Source organism: Lupinus angustifolius, chromosome LG08, assembly GCF_001865875.1.
Source record: "Lupinus angustifolius cultivar Tanjil chromosome LG08, LupAngTanjil_v1.0, whole genome shotgun sequence".
NCBI classification, from domain to species: domain Eukaryota; kingdom Viridiplantae; phylum Streptophyta; class Magnoliopsida; order Fabales; family Fabaceae; genus Lupinus; species Lupinus angustifolius.
This window is the reverse complement of record NC_032016.1, coordinates 14559667-14577787: the sequence shown is the minus strand read 5'-3', so window position 1 is coordinate 14577787 and position 18121 is coordinate 14559667. Positions and strand designations below refer to the sequence as shown.

The following is an 18121-nucleotide window of genomic DNA, read 5'->3' as shown; positions in this document are numbered from 1 at the left end:
ATCTAGGAATGTCTTCCAGAAATACCTCGGAGAAGTCTCTGACTACAGGTAGGCTCTGAATCTCTGCTCTACCTTCCTTTTCCAACGAAGCCAACATCATAAACACCTGAGCTCCGTTCTTCAACAACTTCTCCATCTCATTGGCAGATGTATTTTTAGCCTCATAGTTGGGTTTACTAGTTTCTATAGGTTCGCTAAACACTACGGTCTTACTTAAACAGTTTAAAAGAAAATGATTTTTATATAACCAGTCCATCCCTAAGATGATATCTAATTGGGATAAAGGTAGACATATCAGGTCCACCAAGCAAATCATAAGGTAAAGACACAACAGGTAAAGCTAAACGGTTGACAACATCAATAGCAATAAAGGAATGGGTCGCACCCGAATCAAATAGTACAGATAAAGGAATCTCGTTAACATTGCAGGTACCTTGGATGAGATCTTCGTTAGCCCCGACCTCTACTCCGCTCATCCTGAACACTCTGCCCTAAGCCCTGGGTCGTGTCGCCTGCACTGAGTTCACTGCTTCCCTTTTTAGCTTTGGGCATGAAGACTTGTAGTGCCCTACCTCATTGCAATGAAAACAAGTCACACAGGTGTTACCAGAGTGCCTTCCCTTGCACTTGGGACACACTGGTGTCGCAGTCTGATTATAGTTCCTCACAGACGAACTCATCCTGCTATTGTTATTGTTAATGTGGCTGTTGTTGTGGTTATTGTTGTTGTTGTTGTTGCTTCCTGGTCTGAAGCCTCTATTGTTATAAGGCTGAAAGCTCCTCTAATGACTTCCTGAAGAAGACGCAGCAGACCTTTGATTGCGGTTGAAAGGCCTTCCCCTTCCAAACCCCTGCCCACCACTCCTCTGTGGACTGACCAATGTTGGAGGTGATACAACACTTTTCAGTGTCGCATTCCTCGCTCTGACGCTCTCTTCGTAGAGCCTTCACTTGTTGACCAGAGTTGCAAAGTCTGGTATCTACTGGTGAACGAACATCACCTTCAGGTCGGGCTTAAGTCCATCCTCGAACTTAGCGCACTTTGACCTCTCATTCCCAATCTCATTGTAATGTGGGGCATACCTCGCCAATTCCTCGAACTTGGCGGCATCAATTCCCCTGTTGAAGCTTCAGGAATTCCATTTCCTTCCTTGTCTTCATATTAGCAAGGAAATACTTCTGCAGAAACTTGTCCTTGAATATGATCCAGCTGACCACCTGGTGCTCATGCTTCATCTGCCTCCTAGTAAACTCCCACCAATTATCTGTTTCCTTACTCATCATGTAAGTAGCATAGGTAACCTTCTGTTCCTCGGTACACATGAGTGCCCGTAATATTTTCTCCAGCTCTTGGATCCATTCATTTGCAGTCTCAGGTGCAAATCCTCCTTCAAATCTTGGGGGTTGACGACGACAGAACTCGTCCAGTCCCTTATACTGAGTCGACCCTTGAGAAGACTGAGCCTGATGTTGTTGTTGATTCAGCTAGTGTAGATTAGCATTTACACCTTGGATTGTTGCGGTCATCGCCGCCATGAAGTCCAGGTTTGGAAGGGGAAGGCCATCTTATTAGTTGGTTCCTCTTCCAGCCATCTTATTAACCACACATTTAAACTATGTGAGATACTCTTCTCATTAAAAAACTTCCATCGTTGAACTCCAACGATAATCAAATAATCATACTCAAACAAACAACTATCACACAAGAAAGCATGTAAGGCCATGCCCAGGCCGAATAGGAAAGAGCCGCTCTGATACCATGTTGTAACGCCCGAAAAATACTTCTCAAAAACATTGCGGAAAAATGGGTAATTTTTTTTTTTAAATGGGGATGTAAAATTGTTTCCTAAAAAAACTTCCTTTTCCGGGACATCACTTTAAGTAACTCGAATGCGGAAAATCAACTTATCGTTATCGAATTACAACTTAACCTGATTCACAATTTCCCGAATAAAATATGCATATAACCGGTTAAGTCAGAATTAGTTCAAACAAACTAAGTCAACAAGGCGGAAACTACATCGCCACTAACATATACAAAAATAAAAAAGAAACACAGCCCCCAACAAAACCAAAACCAAAAGGGGACATCGACGAGCCCACAAGCTGACATCAGAAGATTCCAGGAATGCTGGACCCCTCACTCGGGTCCTCCTCCTCTTCCGAGTCAGACACGAGGTTGACCACCTCCACCGAGCTTTCTACATTTACGAGCTCAACAACCTCGTCCTCCTCCTCCTCTTCCTTCACTTCGTTATGCCATAACGCAGCGGCATAATTTGGAGGGGATGACATTCTCAACACCGGAGTCTTCTTGCAGGGACCTCCTCCAAGAACACTGGAGTCTTCTTGTAGGGACCTCCTCCAAGAACACCGGAGTCTTCTTGCAGGGACCTCTTGACATGTTCATGAATAACATACTTAAATCTCATCAACATCCATTAGTTGAATGTTGAGAGATCGTGGATTGAAGATGGAAGAAACAATGAGAAATGAGAGAAAAAGATGAAGAGAGATTCACATTCTCCTTGCAAATTTGAAAATGAGAGAGTGTGAGAGTGAAGTGTGAAGTGTGGAGTGTTTAATGAGGGAAGGGAAATCATATTTCCCTCTAGGAAATCATTACAAAATCTCCTAGGGTGGCTAATGATGATCTCATAAGAGATTTAGAAAGTGATGTGAGGTTTGCTTTATGGACAGTCAAATCTCACATCCCAATGTGAAATGATCACCTTGCGGACACGTGCGATAAACATGTCCGAGTATTATCGGCCAATACTAAATCGGGTATTATAAATCGCCCGATCTTAATATTCGATTAGAATTTCGGATTTCGGCATTCCGAGTGAAAAATATTTAGAAAATAGGTATGGGTGTACTCAGGGTATATACTGACTCAAAATGAAATTATGAAGCCAACGGCGCAATCGTAATTCGATTCCGAGTTATGGAACTCAAAAATCACTTTTTGAGCCGTAACGGGTGAGATTCGGCCCCGACAGCGGTCCAAAACCGAATGTCTCCAAAAATCATGAAAATTTACCACCAAATTGGAAATAGAATTACAAGACTAAAACTCAACTAGAGTTTTGTCTAATTATTTACCGAAAATTCCCATAATTCATTTTCGAAAATATAATTAATAACAATATTAATAAAATCTTATAATTCAAATTCGTAAAATTTGCGGTGTTACAGTTTGGATATTAGTTTTCATTATGGGTATTTTGCTTGCAAAGAGAATAAAGGAATTTAAAAGAAAAAAGCTAAATGGGTGAGTGAATTCAAGAGTCTATTAGAGTTGCATAATAGTAAGTAACTCATACATTCACACAGGGTGGTATTTTTTAATCGCATGGTTAAGAATACATATGTTATTCGTGTACTCGCATGGTTAAGAATACACATATTATTTGTGCAATCTTGTGGTTAAGAGCACACATGTTATCCGTATAGGAAAACTGAAAGACTTTAATACTTAAATATACACAATACGTACTATAGATGATGAACAATATCATCATATATAGCGAAAATCTTTAATGTCAAATCATCAAGAAGATATACAAAATTAGAGCGGAAACTACCTTAATGTATTCATAGAGAATATAATGAATGAACTTTATACCATCAACTTCATGTCATATGTCCTTGTATGTAAATCATTTTCATAGTAGAACATATAGGTTCTTTGATCTTCCAATTGTAGATCACTCTTAGTCTTAGTTTCTCCTCTAATGGGATGAAGAGAATAACTTATGTTGTGGTTCATAATGTTTTGTGTTGTCTACAATTAGGGACCATAACCCCTATTTATAAGACAAACATTCCCTTTCCTTAAGGGTGATGCCTTTTCAATTTTCTTATTTCTTATTTTTGCGCATCATAAAAGTAGAAATAAGACTTTAGATATCTACATAATAGTTTTGATGACAATTATGTCTATACCCATATACATTACTTGAACTAGATCACTTTAATTTGACTACTTAAAATAATGACACTAAACACATTTAAACATTATATGTGTGACCCAAAATTCCTTACAACCCGTATATTCATATGGTTGAAACAAACATCTTACACATGCATTCACATGGTTAAGAACACACATGTTACTCGTATATTCACATGATTAAGAACACATGTTAACCGTTTATTCACATGGTTAAGAACACATATGTCACCCATAAATTCTCATGAGACAAAGTGATTTTAAACATGTTTAAAAGTACTTAATTATCAATCTTATTAAAACGTCTGAGTGACCTTGATAATGATATAGACATCAACAAATGTCATGGAAAGTAGCATCAAATGTAACGCCCCAAAAATTTCTCCAACAATATTACCCAAAAATGGGTAAAAAAAATTTGTAATGTAAAACTTCTTCATTTACATTTGACTCCTTTTTGGGACATCACGTTAAGTAACCTAAATTGTGGAAAAGACAACGATCATTACCTAATGGTAACCGAAAGCCACTTAATATATATATCGTGTAATAATTCTTTATTGAAAACAACTGAAAACGTTTAGACATAAGCAAAACAGAATACATCATAATCCAAACTGAAAATATATACAATAGTCTTGTTTATTCAAAACATCCAAAATACCCTACACGGATACCCGCCTTAAGGGCAACTAGAAATGGAAATGACCACTAGTGACTAGCTCTGGTGTGCTAGGACACTCACTAGGTCCTCCTCCGTCTCAGAATCGGAGGAGAGACCCACCACCTCAATGAAGTCCTCTATACAAACTAATTCCACACGGTCTTCCTCTTTGGCTTCCAGCTCCTCCTCATCCGGGTCAATGAATGAACCCTGTGACTTATTACCCACTCCCAAATCTGCCTGAAGATCGGGCAGCATCGTCTAGTAGCTCTCTTTCCTGGTGGGGAATTGGGCACATCATCTCTACTTTGTCACCTAATAGATGGTCCAGCAGTAGTGGGTCCGTGAGGGATCACAAACTGAATTGATGGTGTAGTAGGTGCAAATCTCCGAGCAGGTAAGGTGAAAGAAGCCTCCAAGTTCGTGTGATGTGAAGGGAAGCGCGTCGTAGAGCCATCACAAACCATCTCAAACTCTAAGGCACAAGGGCATGTGTAGGTGTATTAGTGTCCGTCATTGCTCCATGTCTCCTCCTGGGACACCGAGAATCAATAGCTCTGAATCCTCGCGATACGATCCATCTAAACGAGAACGTGAACCGAAGACAAGTAGAAAGAATAAAAAAGAAAAGAGAGTAAGACATCTAATGAATATTATTCATTGACGATGTGGAATTACATGGAATATCACATCCAGACAGACACGTATAATATACACAATATAGATCACAAACATAATTCATAATGATGAATGATGTTATAACTCATATCACGAGGATCAATATCCATGATCTCAATGTATGAATGTTATACTTATTTCATCCATTCTTACACCAATATCCTCCTAATATACTATTCGGGAATAACCAAGAGTACAAGTCCCATAACAATCCAATTTGAACGCACCAAAAATTATTCCTCGCAACGATATATATGATCAATCGGTTCCGAAGAACTATCCATTTCAGGATGGTGTCGTATCAAACACTTTTTGGGCATCGGTCTCATTGATCCTGATTACAAAGAGGGGTTATTAGAGATCGTCTAGTTTGTGCAGTGGGAACTTTCCGATCCAACAAAATATCTCATCCAGAAATACAAGGGACTCGTCTCACCTAGACTCACCCTTAAGACTTTGCTGACGAATCACCATCATCGATGTCCCTCTCTACATCGCGGGGCTCATTCGTCTCCCATGAATTTCCTTTCCACTACTTCAGTATTCATAATGAGTATGCACAATAACCAAAGTTAGCCGATTAAATCTTTTAATTAGTCTTTTATATCAATCGACCCATCCTAAGACGTTTCCCAAAGGAATGCTTCTTGTGGGACCCAATCTTACATTATCATATAATATAGGAATAACATCCCTACCACTACGAACCATCGCTGAATATAACTCCTGACTTTTGAGGTAGTTGGGAGATCCAAGTGTCATATTCGGACACCACTATGTCCCGATGTATTCTCCATCACCTTGGGTTGTAGTGCGTTTGATCTCCTTTAAGTGAATGCGTAGTTTGTCCGACTTCGAACGCTTCGAAACAAAATACCGAAAACTCAATCAGTGATTTGTGAGTTAAATCGTTTACTTGCTAACTCTAAGGTAAAGACATCATTTTAATCCAGTCTAAGAACATCCGAGACTTTCATCCATCTAGTCCAAGATTCACATTCTTGAACCATCATTTATCCTTGAAAGTCTCGTCCACGATTCCTATCGTGTTCATAATCATTTCAACACATTTTTTATAAGGATTGATCTCATGATTAAAATGACATTTTCAATCAAACATCCTTGATTTCACCATCATCATCTATTTTCATCAAAAGCAACACATGCATATATTTTAAACACTAAAATAGTTCCATGAACAACAATATTTCATAGTTTCAAAACAACAATTTATAAATTCACAAAAACCCATTTTTCGATTTATTGGATAAACAAGAGTTGGGAAGATTATTCAAAAATTTAGATGGTTGAAAATGTTCGTAACATGCGTATAAACATCATACTAAAATCTTATAAACAACTAATGGTTAGATTTCTAAGAGATTAGGAACAAAGAACTAAGAACTTACCTGGGTGTTCTTGAGAAAAATCTAAATGAAGAAGAGAGAAATGAAATGAAGAGCCAAGAGATCTCCAAGATGAATGGCTCTTTTAAGGTGCAATGAATCAGATTTTGGAGAGGCAAGCCAAGGGTTCTCTAACTAGAGTGACTCTTTTAAAAGGAATTGAATCAGATTTAGGGAGGCAAGCCAAGGGTTCTCTAACTAGAGTGGCTCTTTTAAAAGGAATTGAATCAGATTTAAGGAGGCGAGTCAATGTCTTCCAAGAGTAAATGGTGAAATGGTAGATGAAGGGTTTAAGAGATTTAGTGTAAAAGATGAGTATTTTTGCCAGCTTGCCCAACAAGTTTCACTCGTGAAAGTGAAGTGACTTCTTCAGCGAAACATTCGCGATGAGACCATGCCCGAGTATTTTCGGCTAATACTCGGCTGGATATTAAAATTTTCCGATTACGGATAGAATTTCGAAATCTCAAATTCGAAGTGGAAAAATATTTAGAAATGTATCACGGACAACTTGATGTCTATCCTGACTCGAAATAATACTTTGAAGTCAATGGTGCTATCAGAATTCGATTCCGAGCTACATAACTCAAAAACACGTTACTGGGCCGAATTTTGGTCCAACAGCAGTCCAAAAACTTTTCATCATAGAAAATTGCAAAAATTTACCATAAAATGGGAATTTACAAAAAAAGAGTAACACACAACTACGTCTTAGCCTAAATCATTATTGATTCTTTTCTAAAATTATTTTTTTTAAAATAAATACTTAATAAAATATATCAAATTTTCACGGTGTTATAAAAAAATGTCATGATGGTGTACCTATGTAGAAAAGTAAATGGAAACATGCTATTACATATGCAACAATTAATTGAAATTTTAATCAGCCATGGAAAGTGAATAGTATAAAGTGAGAAATTAAACAATAAATAAAATCTTTAAATTGAAACAATGGTAATTTAAATCAATAATTGTTTTAATTCGAAAATTATAATAAAGCAATATATGTTTTAATTTTTTACCATTGGAAACTGGAAAATTGGTAAATAAAAAAGGTTTATAAATGAAAGTAATGAATTAGGATGTGAATATTATGTATTAACAAAATGTTAATCACTGTATAGTCTATATATTTGGTTGACTAATAAATAATACAAGAAGTTATGTTGTCCATTCTTAATATATGTGTACACATAAAGAATTTGTTTATATTTGTGATATTACTTCTGATTATTTTTTAATGCAACTGATTTATTATTTCTTTTATTTCTAAGATATTATTTTATTAGAATATTATTTATTTTATTTATAGGATATTATTTATGTATGAACAATAGTAATAAATGAACATAAGAACATTGTAATTAAATATTTAGATTTTTTCAAAATAAAGGAGATATTACTTATTTAGGATTACACCAGCTAAATATAGGTGTACATGTTGAGAACTTGTTTATTTATGTGATATTACTTCTCACTATTACTAAATGTATCTGGTTCATCATTTTTTTATAGTATATTACTTTTGACTATTTCTAAAAGGTGAAGTTGGAATTAATTACTTAGTTTTTCAAAATATATTAAACTTCAATCATTTAGTATGACAATTTCAAAAATAATATTTTAATAGATATGAATGAAATGTTAGTAATAAATGGTCATGAAAATAGGAATGATTTAATTAAATATTACAAATTTTCCAAAATAAAGGGATCTAATTACTTAAAATTAAAACTGTTAAAATATTTTAATAGATAATAATAGAAATATATGAACAGTAGTAATAAATAGAAATGTAAATAAAAACATTGTAATTAAATGCTTAGATTTTTTTTCAAAATAAAGGACATATTAATTATTTTGGATTACAACAACTAAAATAATATTTTAGTAGATAGCAATCGAAATGATTTAGGATTATTTAGGCTTTAAATTCTTCAAAATGCAAAAGATGATAGAACCATAAAGATATATGAGAAGGATGAGAGAAGAAAGATAAGTGATATAAAATTCAATAACTTGATGTCTAGATTAGATTGTCTGAGCACAATATTATTATAGTTGAGAATCTTCTCATCCGTGATTTCCCTATATGCACATTGGCTACAGTTAAGAAAACAAATTTTGATATTATAGATAAATTATACAAAAGATGTATTTAATAATAAGTTATGTATGGACTTTATTATATTGTGCGCGAAAGAAAAATTATATTAAATTGGAAAATGGAACTTTAAAGTGATTATGCAGACATATTAGATGTGATATGTTCTTGATAATAAAACCAAGATATCAATGATCCATAATATAGAAACTTATAAGTTAACTTGGATTATGTTCTCCATACGTGTTGCTATTATAGTTATCTAACTGAAATAGATCACAACCAGATCTTGTAAATGACACTGGAGAAATGAAATAAAGAAATATTTATCTTCTATCAAAATCATACACATATGCAAAATCAAATAAAGCAACACCATTTATATGACCGGAGGAAACCTAAGTTGATATATATAATTTTTTATAATTAAATAAGATAAAATTTTCTTAATCATACAACTTTTTAACAACCAGAAATGTTAATACAAATTATAATCAAATTGCAGTGAAAAATTAAGATCAGACAATTAATAGGGTATATCATATAAAAATTTCAATCCAATTACTATTAAAATCCTATCAAATATGAACCATTAGACAAAAACTACATATTTATCCATAATATAGTTAAAGTAAGTATATTGGACTTGAGAAAACTATCATGTTATTTATTTTTTAGGGTTTGATCATTTTTAAGGTGAGATCCTTGTAAATCAGACGCTAAAGAAGATGATTATTGGAAGAATAAATCTACAAAAATAATAAAATCATTGAGAACATATATACAAAATAAACAAATCAATGGAAAATAAACAACAAAATCAATAAAAAATACACTTTAAAGAACAAATTTACAAAATAAACAAATCTATGGAAAAATCGACAAAAAATCAATGAAAAATGAGAACAAATCTATAAAATAAACAAAACAAAAAATCAATGAAAAAGATGCACCGTAAAGAACATATATACAAAATAAGAACAAATTTACAAAGATGAAGGTTTAGTAACGAGATACATAAACATTATATTAGGTTTAACAAAGATCACTACACATCTTTTCCATGATGATAACGAAGTAAATTCATCGAATGAAATATTTTCGATTGTAACTACCAAGTAGAAGAAATGAGAGATATGAAACAAATAAAAAGAGAGATATGAAACAAAGAAGAAGATAGAGATATGAAATAGACAAGAAGAATGAGATATGAAATAGAGAATGAGAGAGATGAAAAATATGTGAAAAGTATTTCAAATCTTCTTTATTATTTGTTCTGAGTCTGAAATAGAGAAGAGAAATGAATAAGAAACGAAATTGTGAGAGAAATAAAAAAGTGAATGTGAAAATAGAATCAAATCACTTTATTATTTATTATTAATATTATTATAATTGTCATTTATGAGTTATTTTCTAACAATCGGTAAGAATGTTTTTTATATGGTGTTATCCATTAATCAATAAAGTGTTTTAAGCATGAAAATTTGCAGAAGATCACAACACGTGTCTCATGTGACAAGAAGTTTTTTTTTTTTGTTATATATATATATATATATATATATATATATATAATAGATTAAAAGAAAAAAAAATATTAAATTAGTAAAGTAGACTTTTTAAATGTTCACCCAAGTCATACTCACCATAACCCAGAATATCATAATGTATATATAATTATCGTATAAAAATAAGTCTTTATTTCACTATGTGATGTTGACTATATGAATTGAATGATATTATAATGATTTATTATAAATCATGTTTATTAATAAAATATTAAACTATTCCTTCAAAAATTGGACTAATTTCTATTTGATATACTCTCTTTATAATGATTTCTATCATTCTCATTCACACATATCCGAATCCAAATCATTTATGACACAATTTTTTTAATCTATTAAAACACTTCAACATTTACGTGACATCATCCCATTTGATGTCAGGTCTGATTTACCCAAAATTGAAATAAATTAAACAAAACAAACTTTCCTTTTTGTCATTTCTTTTTTTTTTCTTTAATATTTGAATAAACCTAATTTTACATCCAATCCAATCAAGTTGATTCGCGGGAAACAGAACACAACATTGAAGTTCATACGACAACGCAAGTTGATTCGTGGGAAACAGAACACAATTCCTATTGAAGTGTTGTAAGACAACAACATTGATTCAGTGATGTGAACACTTCAATTCAACTTTGGATGAAGAAAACTGACATGAAAACCTTAGTATCTACACTCTCTATCGCTCAGCACAAATGGATTACGCCCCATGTTCTTTTTTGTAGGTATCTGACTCAAACAAATCAAACCCATGATTATGCCCATGCCACCAAGCATGATTCTTCAATTGTACAAACAATCATTCCTCCATATTTCCCTGATTCAATCACTTTCCAAGTTGCATGTCACATGTTTGAAGAAATGTCTGACTTAACTGTTGCATCAGCCACCACTATAATTGGTGGTTTCACTAAACGGAACCGGCTTGATGATGCTATCTATCTCTTTTCAAGAATGCTTAACTCAGAGATTAGACCCAATGAGTTCACTTTTGGAACTGTGCTTCACTCTTCTACTGCACTTCGAAATATTCTTGTTGGTAGGCAACTTCATGCTTGTGCAGTGAAGATGGGTCTTAACTCTAATGTGTTTGTTGGCAGTGCTCTTCTTGATTTCTATGTCAAGTTGAATGCTATCGAAGAAGCGCAGATGGCTTTCAGAGATACCCTATATCCCAATGTGGTGTCTTATACAACTATGATTTCTGGGTATTTGAAGAAAAAGAGGTTTGAGGATGCTTTGTGTGTTTTCCGTGAGATGCCTGAGAGAAATGTTGTTTCTTGGAATGCAATGGTTGGTGGGTGTAGCCAAACAGGCCACAATGAAGAAGCTCTGAATTTTTTTATTGACATGCTTAGAGAAGGGTTTATACCTAATGAATCTACCTTCCCCTGCGCGATTTGTGCAGCTGCAAATGTAGCTGCCCTAGGGATTGGGAAAACTTTCCATGCATGTGCAATCAAGTTTTTGGGTAAGCTTGGTGGGTTTGTTGGTAATTCACTTGTAAGCTTTTATGCAAAGTGTGGAAGCATGGAAGACAGCCTCCTAATGTTTGAAAAACTTAGTAAAAGGAACACAGTTTCATGGAATGCTGTGATATGTGGTTATGCACAGAATGGAAGAGGTGCTGAAGCAATAAGCTTCTTCAAAAGAATGTGTTCTTCTGGCTGTAAACCCAATGGGGTTACCCTTCTTGGTCTACTCTGGGCTTGTAATCATTCTGGTCTTGTTGACGAGGGCCTCTCATATTTCAATCAAGCCAGACTTGATAACCCCAGTTTGCTAAAATCTGAGCATTATGCTTGTATGGTTGACTTGCTTGCCCGCTCTGGACGTTTTACAGAAGCTAAGGGTTTCCTTGACAGCATTCCGTTTGACCCCGGCATTGGATTTTGGAAGGCCTTACTTGGGGGCTGTCAAATCCACTCCAACATGGAATTGGGGGAGCTTGCAGCAAGAAAGATCTTGGCTTTGGATCCCGACGATGTGTCGTCATATGTGATGTTGTCAAATGCCCATTCTGCTGCTGGTAGGTGGTCCGATGTGTCAACACTGAGAATGGAGATGAAGGAAAAAGGAATGAAGAGGATTCCAGGTTGCAGTTGGATTGAAGTCAAAGGCAAAGTTGATGTCTTTCTTACTGCAGACAAGAATCATGTTGAAAATAATGAAATTTATGTGCTCCTGAGATTTTTCTATGAGCAATTAAGGGAAAATGAGGATTCCAATTTGCTCAACAATTTTTGCAGTTTCAGTTGAGCATAAATAAAGGGTGTAATTCAGTTTCCTTTGAATGTTATTTTCTTTTAGCTCCAGACTCGGGCATTCTATGGTGAGCAAGATGACACTGGCCATCTTCCGGTATTGCAGGGTATTTCGGAGGCTAGTGACAATAACTATGGTATAGCCGAATCTAAGCGATGCGAGAAATTTATGATAATTTTCTTGGTGCCAAATACATTTTCATTTTTCAACTGCTCATACCAATTTGTATGATTTCAGGCCCTACTTTCTGGCCACCTCAAGGTTGAGCTACAAAAGTTGCCGCGAGAGTTCAGATTTGGCTGTTTACCTTGTATTTTATTTGTATGCCATTATGTCCTACATACCATTTCTTTCTGCATTCTTATTTAGCATCCAGGTAAAACTCTTACTTTTCAGGTTTTCACTGATAGCTGTGTATGACATGCTGAATATTTTGTAGCTAGTTTTTCTAATGTCATACGTTAAGTGCTTTGGCAGCAAACTTTTATTGTTTTTAGGCTTTCTTAATTTGCAAGAAACCTTCTGCCCCAATTGATGATAAATTTAATCCCTTACCTATTTCTCACAAAATAACCTCACCAATACCGAAGCTTGTTTGGATAACAGGTTTAGTTAATAAAAAATTATAAACCAAGTAGTAGAAGAAGAAGAAATATTTTTAAGTTTGATGGGTTGATTTATTTTCAGTTTGCAATCTCCCGTTTATAATCATAACAAAATCTACACAAAACACATGCATCTCAGTATGATACCAAATAAAGGTGCACAAGAGATTTTGATAGTGAAAGATGGCTAAATCTACCAGTATTGTACTTTGCAGTGTAAGTGTGAAACCAACCATTAGTCCAATCACTGGTGGAACTTCACCAAAGTTTAACCAAGTCATATTCAGATTGGAAAGAAAATAGTACAAATATATCTTTCAATGAACATAGTCTTACGAGGGACAAATAACATTGTTGTTGAACAAGAAATTGAAATTTTTACATATGATACAATATGAATAACATGTAAAATTTCTTTCCTTTTGTTTGACTTACAGATTACAATACACAGCAGAACTAGCCTTTGGAGAATGAAATCCCTCAACTATCATGTGAAGATGACATGTGGTGTAGCAGTACCTTGTCATCTTCTCGAATTGGTGGTTGAGGCACAACCCCATTCTGATTCTCAGCTTCTGAACTAGTAGATGGTTTTGCACCAGTGGTAATAATATTTTTCAACCAAGTAGCTTGAAATATAGGGGATCCACCTCCACTGTTTGAATTGCTAGGAGGCTCTGGACCAGCTTTAACATTGTTTGTAACACCTAAAAGGAACCGGTATGCTACTTTGCTTGCTGATACAATCTCTGTTTTGGCTTGCCGCAACTGCAATAACCAGGTATTAATATCAGTTTAGCCGAAGGTTTCCTTAAAAATCAAAATATGCCAATACTAATGAGTAATAACTAATAGCTAAATGTTTTGAAGTGTTAAAAAAGTGAACATAGTGAAAACAACCAGGTATAGTGATACAAGTCCACGAAAATTTAACACATCATAAGTCGGTGGATTGAAGTTCATTTCTCACCCGTACTGCCGTATTTCCAGCCACTTCCATAGCAGTATCACCAGCATTGGCAAACCTATTAACCCAACCTGTCATGAAAACCATTAAGAATACACAGTGGAAACGGAAAAGTAATGTGCAGAAGCAATAATATACAAGATGGATCAAAGCAAAAGCCAAAAACCTCCACCATTTAGCATATAAATTTAAAATGGGAAGTGAGTCATTGAATTAACTACCCTAAAACCCAATAACTCCCATTTTCTTCTAGTACAAGTACTCTCAATCAATACCACCCAATTTCTAAACTAATCATGTCCAAGCATCTCTCACCCTGCCCTAAAGCACTAATGACTTGACTTAACCATTTCTAACTCCCTATGTTCAAAAGACCATTACGGTTTCAATCAAAGCCACATTTCTGTTCTTTAAAGGAAATGCATATAAAATTAGTAATAAAGTCAATTAAATGGCACTCAGATTAAAGCACAGTGTGAAGTAATATTCAAATAGAGAAACTTTATCAGTGAAAAATCACATCCCAAGGAATTAATATAATGTGGAATATTACCAAGTCACCCTTTAGCAACACAATATAGGTAGGTGCTTACCTGGAAGCTTTGGTACATCAAGCCTTTCACAAAATTCATCACAAAAGTGATTGCAGTTTCTGGCCAATAGATCATATGAACTTCCAGGCCACTCTCTACTGAGTTCTCTTAATAATTGATTTACCTTGAAAATGGAAAAGTTTGTTTTCCCTAAAATAAGGGATTCACGATACGTATACATGGGATTCTTTCCAGAAGGACAACTGAAAACTCCAGTACCTTGCTCACAGAATCCAAATGACCATTCATCATCTCCATAAACCTGTAACAGCAGAACAAACAATTCCAATATGTCAGTGTGCAAAAAAATCAATAGGGCTAGCAAAATTCAAAGTGCAGTGTATCAATGAAAATTAAAATTCGAGAAAAATGCATGCATACAGCATACACAGAATATGCCCAGATAAATTACAAAAACACAATATCATGAGGCAATCATGTCCACTTTAGCTGTACCACAATTTGAAGGAAGCTGGAAATGCATAATTATACATGCAATAAACATATGACAGACATAAAACTATATAATCAATCGTACAAGGATGACAGAAGCAGTCAAATCTGTATAATTTATCAGGTTTTGTTGTGCAAATAGCTATTAACCTGTCATGTAACTCCTCTTGTCAAATGTCCCCTTGCTTTGAGCATTAGTTAAGCCTAATAAACTATTTGGTACTTCCTCTTAATCTCCTCTACAATATTCTAAGCCAAGCAATTGATCATTGCAATCAAGAGATAAACTATTTGATACTTCCTCTTAGTCTCCTCTACAATATTTCCAAGTCAAGCAATTCATCATTGCAATCAAGACAAAAGGTAACGTAATTGCTCTCCTGACTTCTTTTAACACCAGACAATACCCCATTTAAAAATATCATATGTCTCGTTCAAAGTACGGTTGTGGTCCCAATTGGAGTATCTTGTGTTTCCCAAAATTACGGGAAAATGCAGCTTGAATTGTGATTGAAATGCGGCTTTGGAGACTCCCAAAACCACAACATTTCGGCCGCAATTTAAAACGATCTAGCATCTACCAACACTTGACTTCTTTATTCAAGAGTTAATCCAGTAAGAACCCCACAATTGACTAACTTCAAATTCGTTGTAATGGGGCAATCTCAAAATATATTTTCCCTGCTAACCAAATGCCCAGCTCGGTCCTAAACTTGTCAGAGACAAGAGTTACCTCGTCAAACAACTTAGTAGAAATAAATCCTAATAATTTCAGTTTAGGCCTGTGGATGTCAACAATTAATACTACAAATTTCTATTCTAATTTTCCTAGAACTAGAAATAGTTATGTCTCCAATCACATCTTTCTCATCCATATCATACATCACAATGATCACATATACTAACCGGTGCGCATATCTCAATTAACTCTTCCACTTTTGTCTGATCTCCCATCTCACACCATCATAGTGGTTAGCCAGTCATAACTAAGCACCGCACATGGCTAAAAACTACTTTAAACACTTCTCTCCTACACTCCATAGGATTCCCCACTATATTAACAAAGGTAGGAACGTCTAGAAGTAGCAAATCTAGAATGGGTTTAGTAACACCACCATGAAGCTTATAAGCTATACGAGTTTATTTGACAAAGAATAAGGTATCCATTGGTATTTAGTAAAGAGACTTCTTAATTCTTATAATAAGCTACAAGCTTATAAACACATTTGATAAGCTACTTCACTTATAAGCTAGGGTATTATATCAATTTACACCTATCAACTTGTTTATCAACTAAAACATGGGTGATCCGCTGCATGAGACTCCCACCTAGTGGGTTCTGAGGAGGGTAGACATACGCAGTAGTCTTACCTCTGCATAGTCCCTAAGCATGAACCTTACCGTTGCGTCAAAGCTCACCCTATCAATTAGCTTATCAACTAATCCTACAAAACAATTTCCATTCAATCAACTAGAATATGAACTTTCAGCTCCTACCTTATAAGCTTTCAATTAGCTTATAAGCATTGAACTAGTTTATCAGCTAATTTTCTGAGACAGAGCCCTACTATGACCAATATCCATCAACGTAATCATTGATTAACAGTACACATGTAATCATATATGCTGAAGAATCAACGGCTAATATAGTTATTATACAATGGCTACACGCAAAACATACACTCTCACCACATGTAACAATCACTTCGATATCCAGTTAATAGCTGTTTCTCAACACAATGCAAAGTTTCATCTAAAAAATATAAAGGCTGATAGGACTTACAAACTAAACAATTAAACATTGAATCTAAACCCAAAACTACATAATAAACAATAAACAAAATAAAAACCCACAAAATGAAGTAACTTATCAGGAAAAAAACACTACATAGAACTCCACAAAAACAAAAACAAAAAAACAATTTTGAAAAAAAAATCAAAAAGAAAAAGTTAGATCCAATAAACAGTGTGAAACCCTGTAAACAAGAAAAGAAACATAAGAGATAGAGACCTGAACAGCACTATGGAAAATCCCACCAAGGCCAATTCCATCTTTGAAGATCTTGTTGATCTGAAGAATGGTGCTATTGGTCTTATCTGATCCACTGTTTGTTACATCATATATGTGAAGTATTACATCCGTCATCTTCAATTTTCACAACCCAACAAATAATTGAAAACCAAAAACCCTAACTTGACACAACCCCACTTCTTCTTTCTCTCTCTAAACTCAATCTACCTATCTGGGTCTCTCAGATTCTTCGATTCAGCAATAACAGTTTTTCTCTTTCTCTGTGCTGTGATGAGATTTGAAGAATTGAAAGCCAGATTTGGCCTCGGGATTCTAGAAATTTGGGGAAACAAAAACCCTTCAATTTTCACATCCAAATTTGTTTTGTGAGGGAATTCCCAAGAGAGAAAGTAGGTTCGGGACAAGAAGAGGGGTTTTTTTTATTTCTTTATAATAAATATACTTATCACAGCTCCCTATTCTGGGGCAGAAATATGTAATCATGTTGTTGAAAAATATGGAAATTAAATAGTAAAAGACGACATTGTCCTTGAGGTTAAGTGTTGTGCATTTTTACTTATAGGTGTTTGGTCTAGTAGTAGGTCATTGTAAATATTCAAATATTTTACTAGGTTAAAAGTCCAAAAATTTAAATAATATTTATTGAAAGAGATAGTAATATAATTAAATATAAAAAAAATGCATTTTTCCTTTACTGGTGGGTGCCAATGTGGGACGAAGTTGGCAAATGTAAGTCCCACGTTTTGTGTTTGGAATCAAATGCACGCCATTATTAACGGTCACAGAAGCAGCCAGCTAAATTTCTTTGGAATGACGAAATTGCCCATGAATTTT

General features: G+C 34.7%; 2 protein-coding genes across 2 annotated transcripts; one reads left to right on the top strand and one right to left on the bottom strand.

The window, feature by feature from the left end:
• On the top strand, window positions 10881–13073 carry LOC109353503 (pentatricopeptide repeat-containing protein At5g42450, mitochondrial). Its single transcript, XM_019595804.1, has 2 exons — window positions 10881–12644; window positions 12826–13073. Exon 1 carries the CDS (start codon window positions 11012–11014, stop codon window positions 12629–12631), a length of 1620 nt encoding a protein of 539 aa, XP_019451349.1. The 5' UTR covers window positions 10881–11011; the 3' UTR covers window positions 12632–12644; window positions 12826–13073.
• On the bottom strand, window positions 13510–17709 carry LOC109354862 (deSI-like protein At4g17486). Its single transcript, XM_019597650.1, has 4 exons — window positions 17267–17709; window positions 14803–15064; window positions 14213–14280; window positions 13510–14010 (listed from the first exon to the last, which is right to left on the bottom strand). Exons 1-4 carry the CDS (start codon window positions 17399–17401, stop codon window positions 13723–13725), a joined length of 753 nt encoding a protein of 250 aa, XP_019453195.1. The 5' UTR covers window positions 17402–17709; the 3' UTR covers window positions 13510–13722.

Bases quoted from the DNA above. Each gene is read 5' to 3' on its own strand.
- LOC109353503 (XM_019595804.1), top strand. From the start codon at position 11,012: ATGAAGAAAACTGACATGAAAACCTTAGTATCTACACTCTCTATCGCT.
- LOC109354862 (XM_019597650.1), bottom strand. From the start codon at position 17,401: ATGACGGATGTAATACTTCACATATATGATGTAACAAACAGTGGATCA. The intron at 15,065-17,266 runs GTCTCTATCTCT...CTGCTGTTACAG, and splicing joins TTTTCCATAGTGCTGTTCAG to GTTTATGGAGATGATGAATG. The intron at 14,011-14,212 runs GTGAGAAATGAA...TGGTTATTGCAG, and splicing joins CTGGAAATACGGCAGTACGG to TTGCGGCAAGCCAAAACAGA.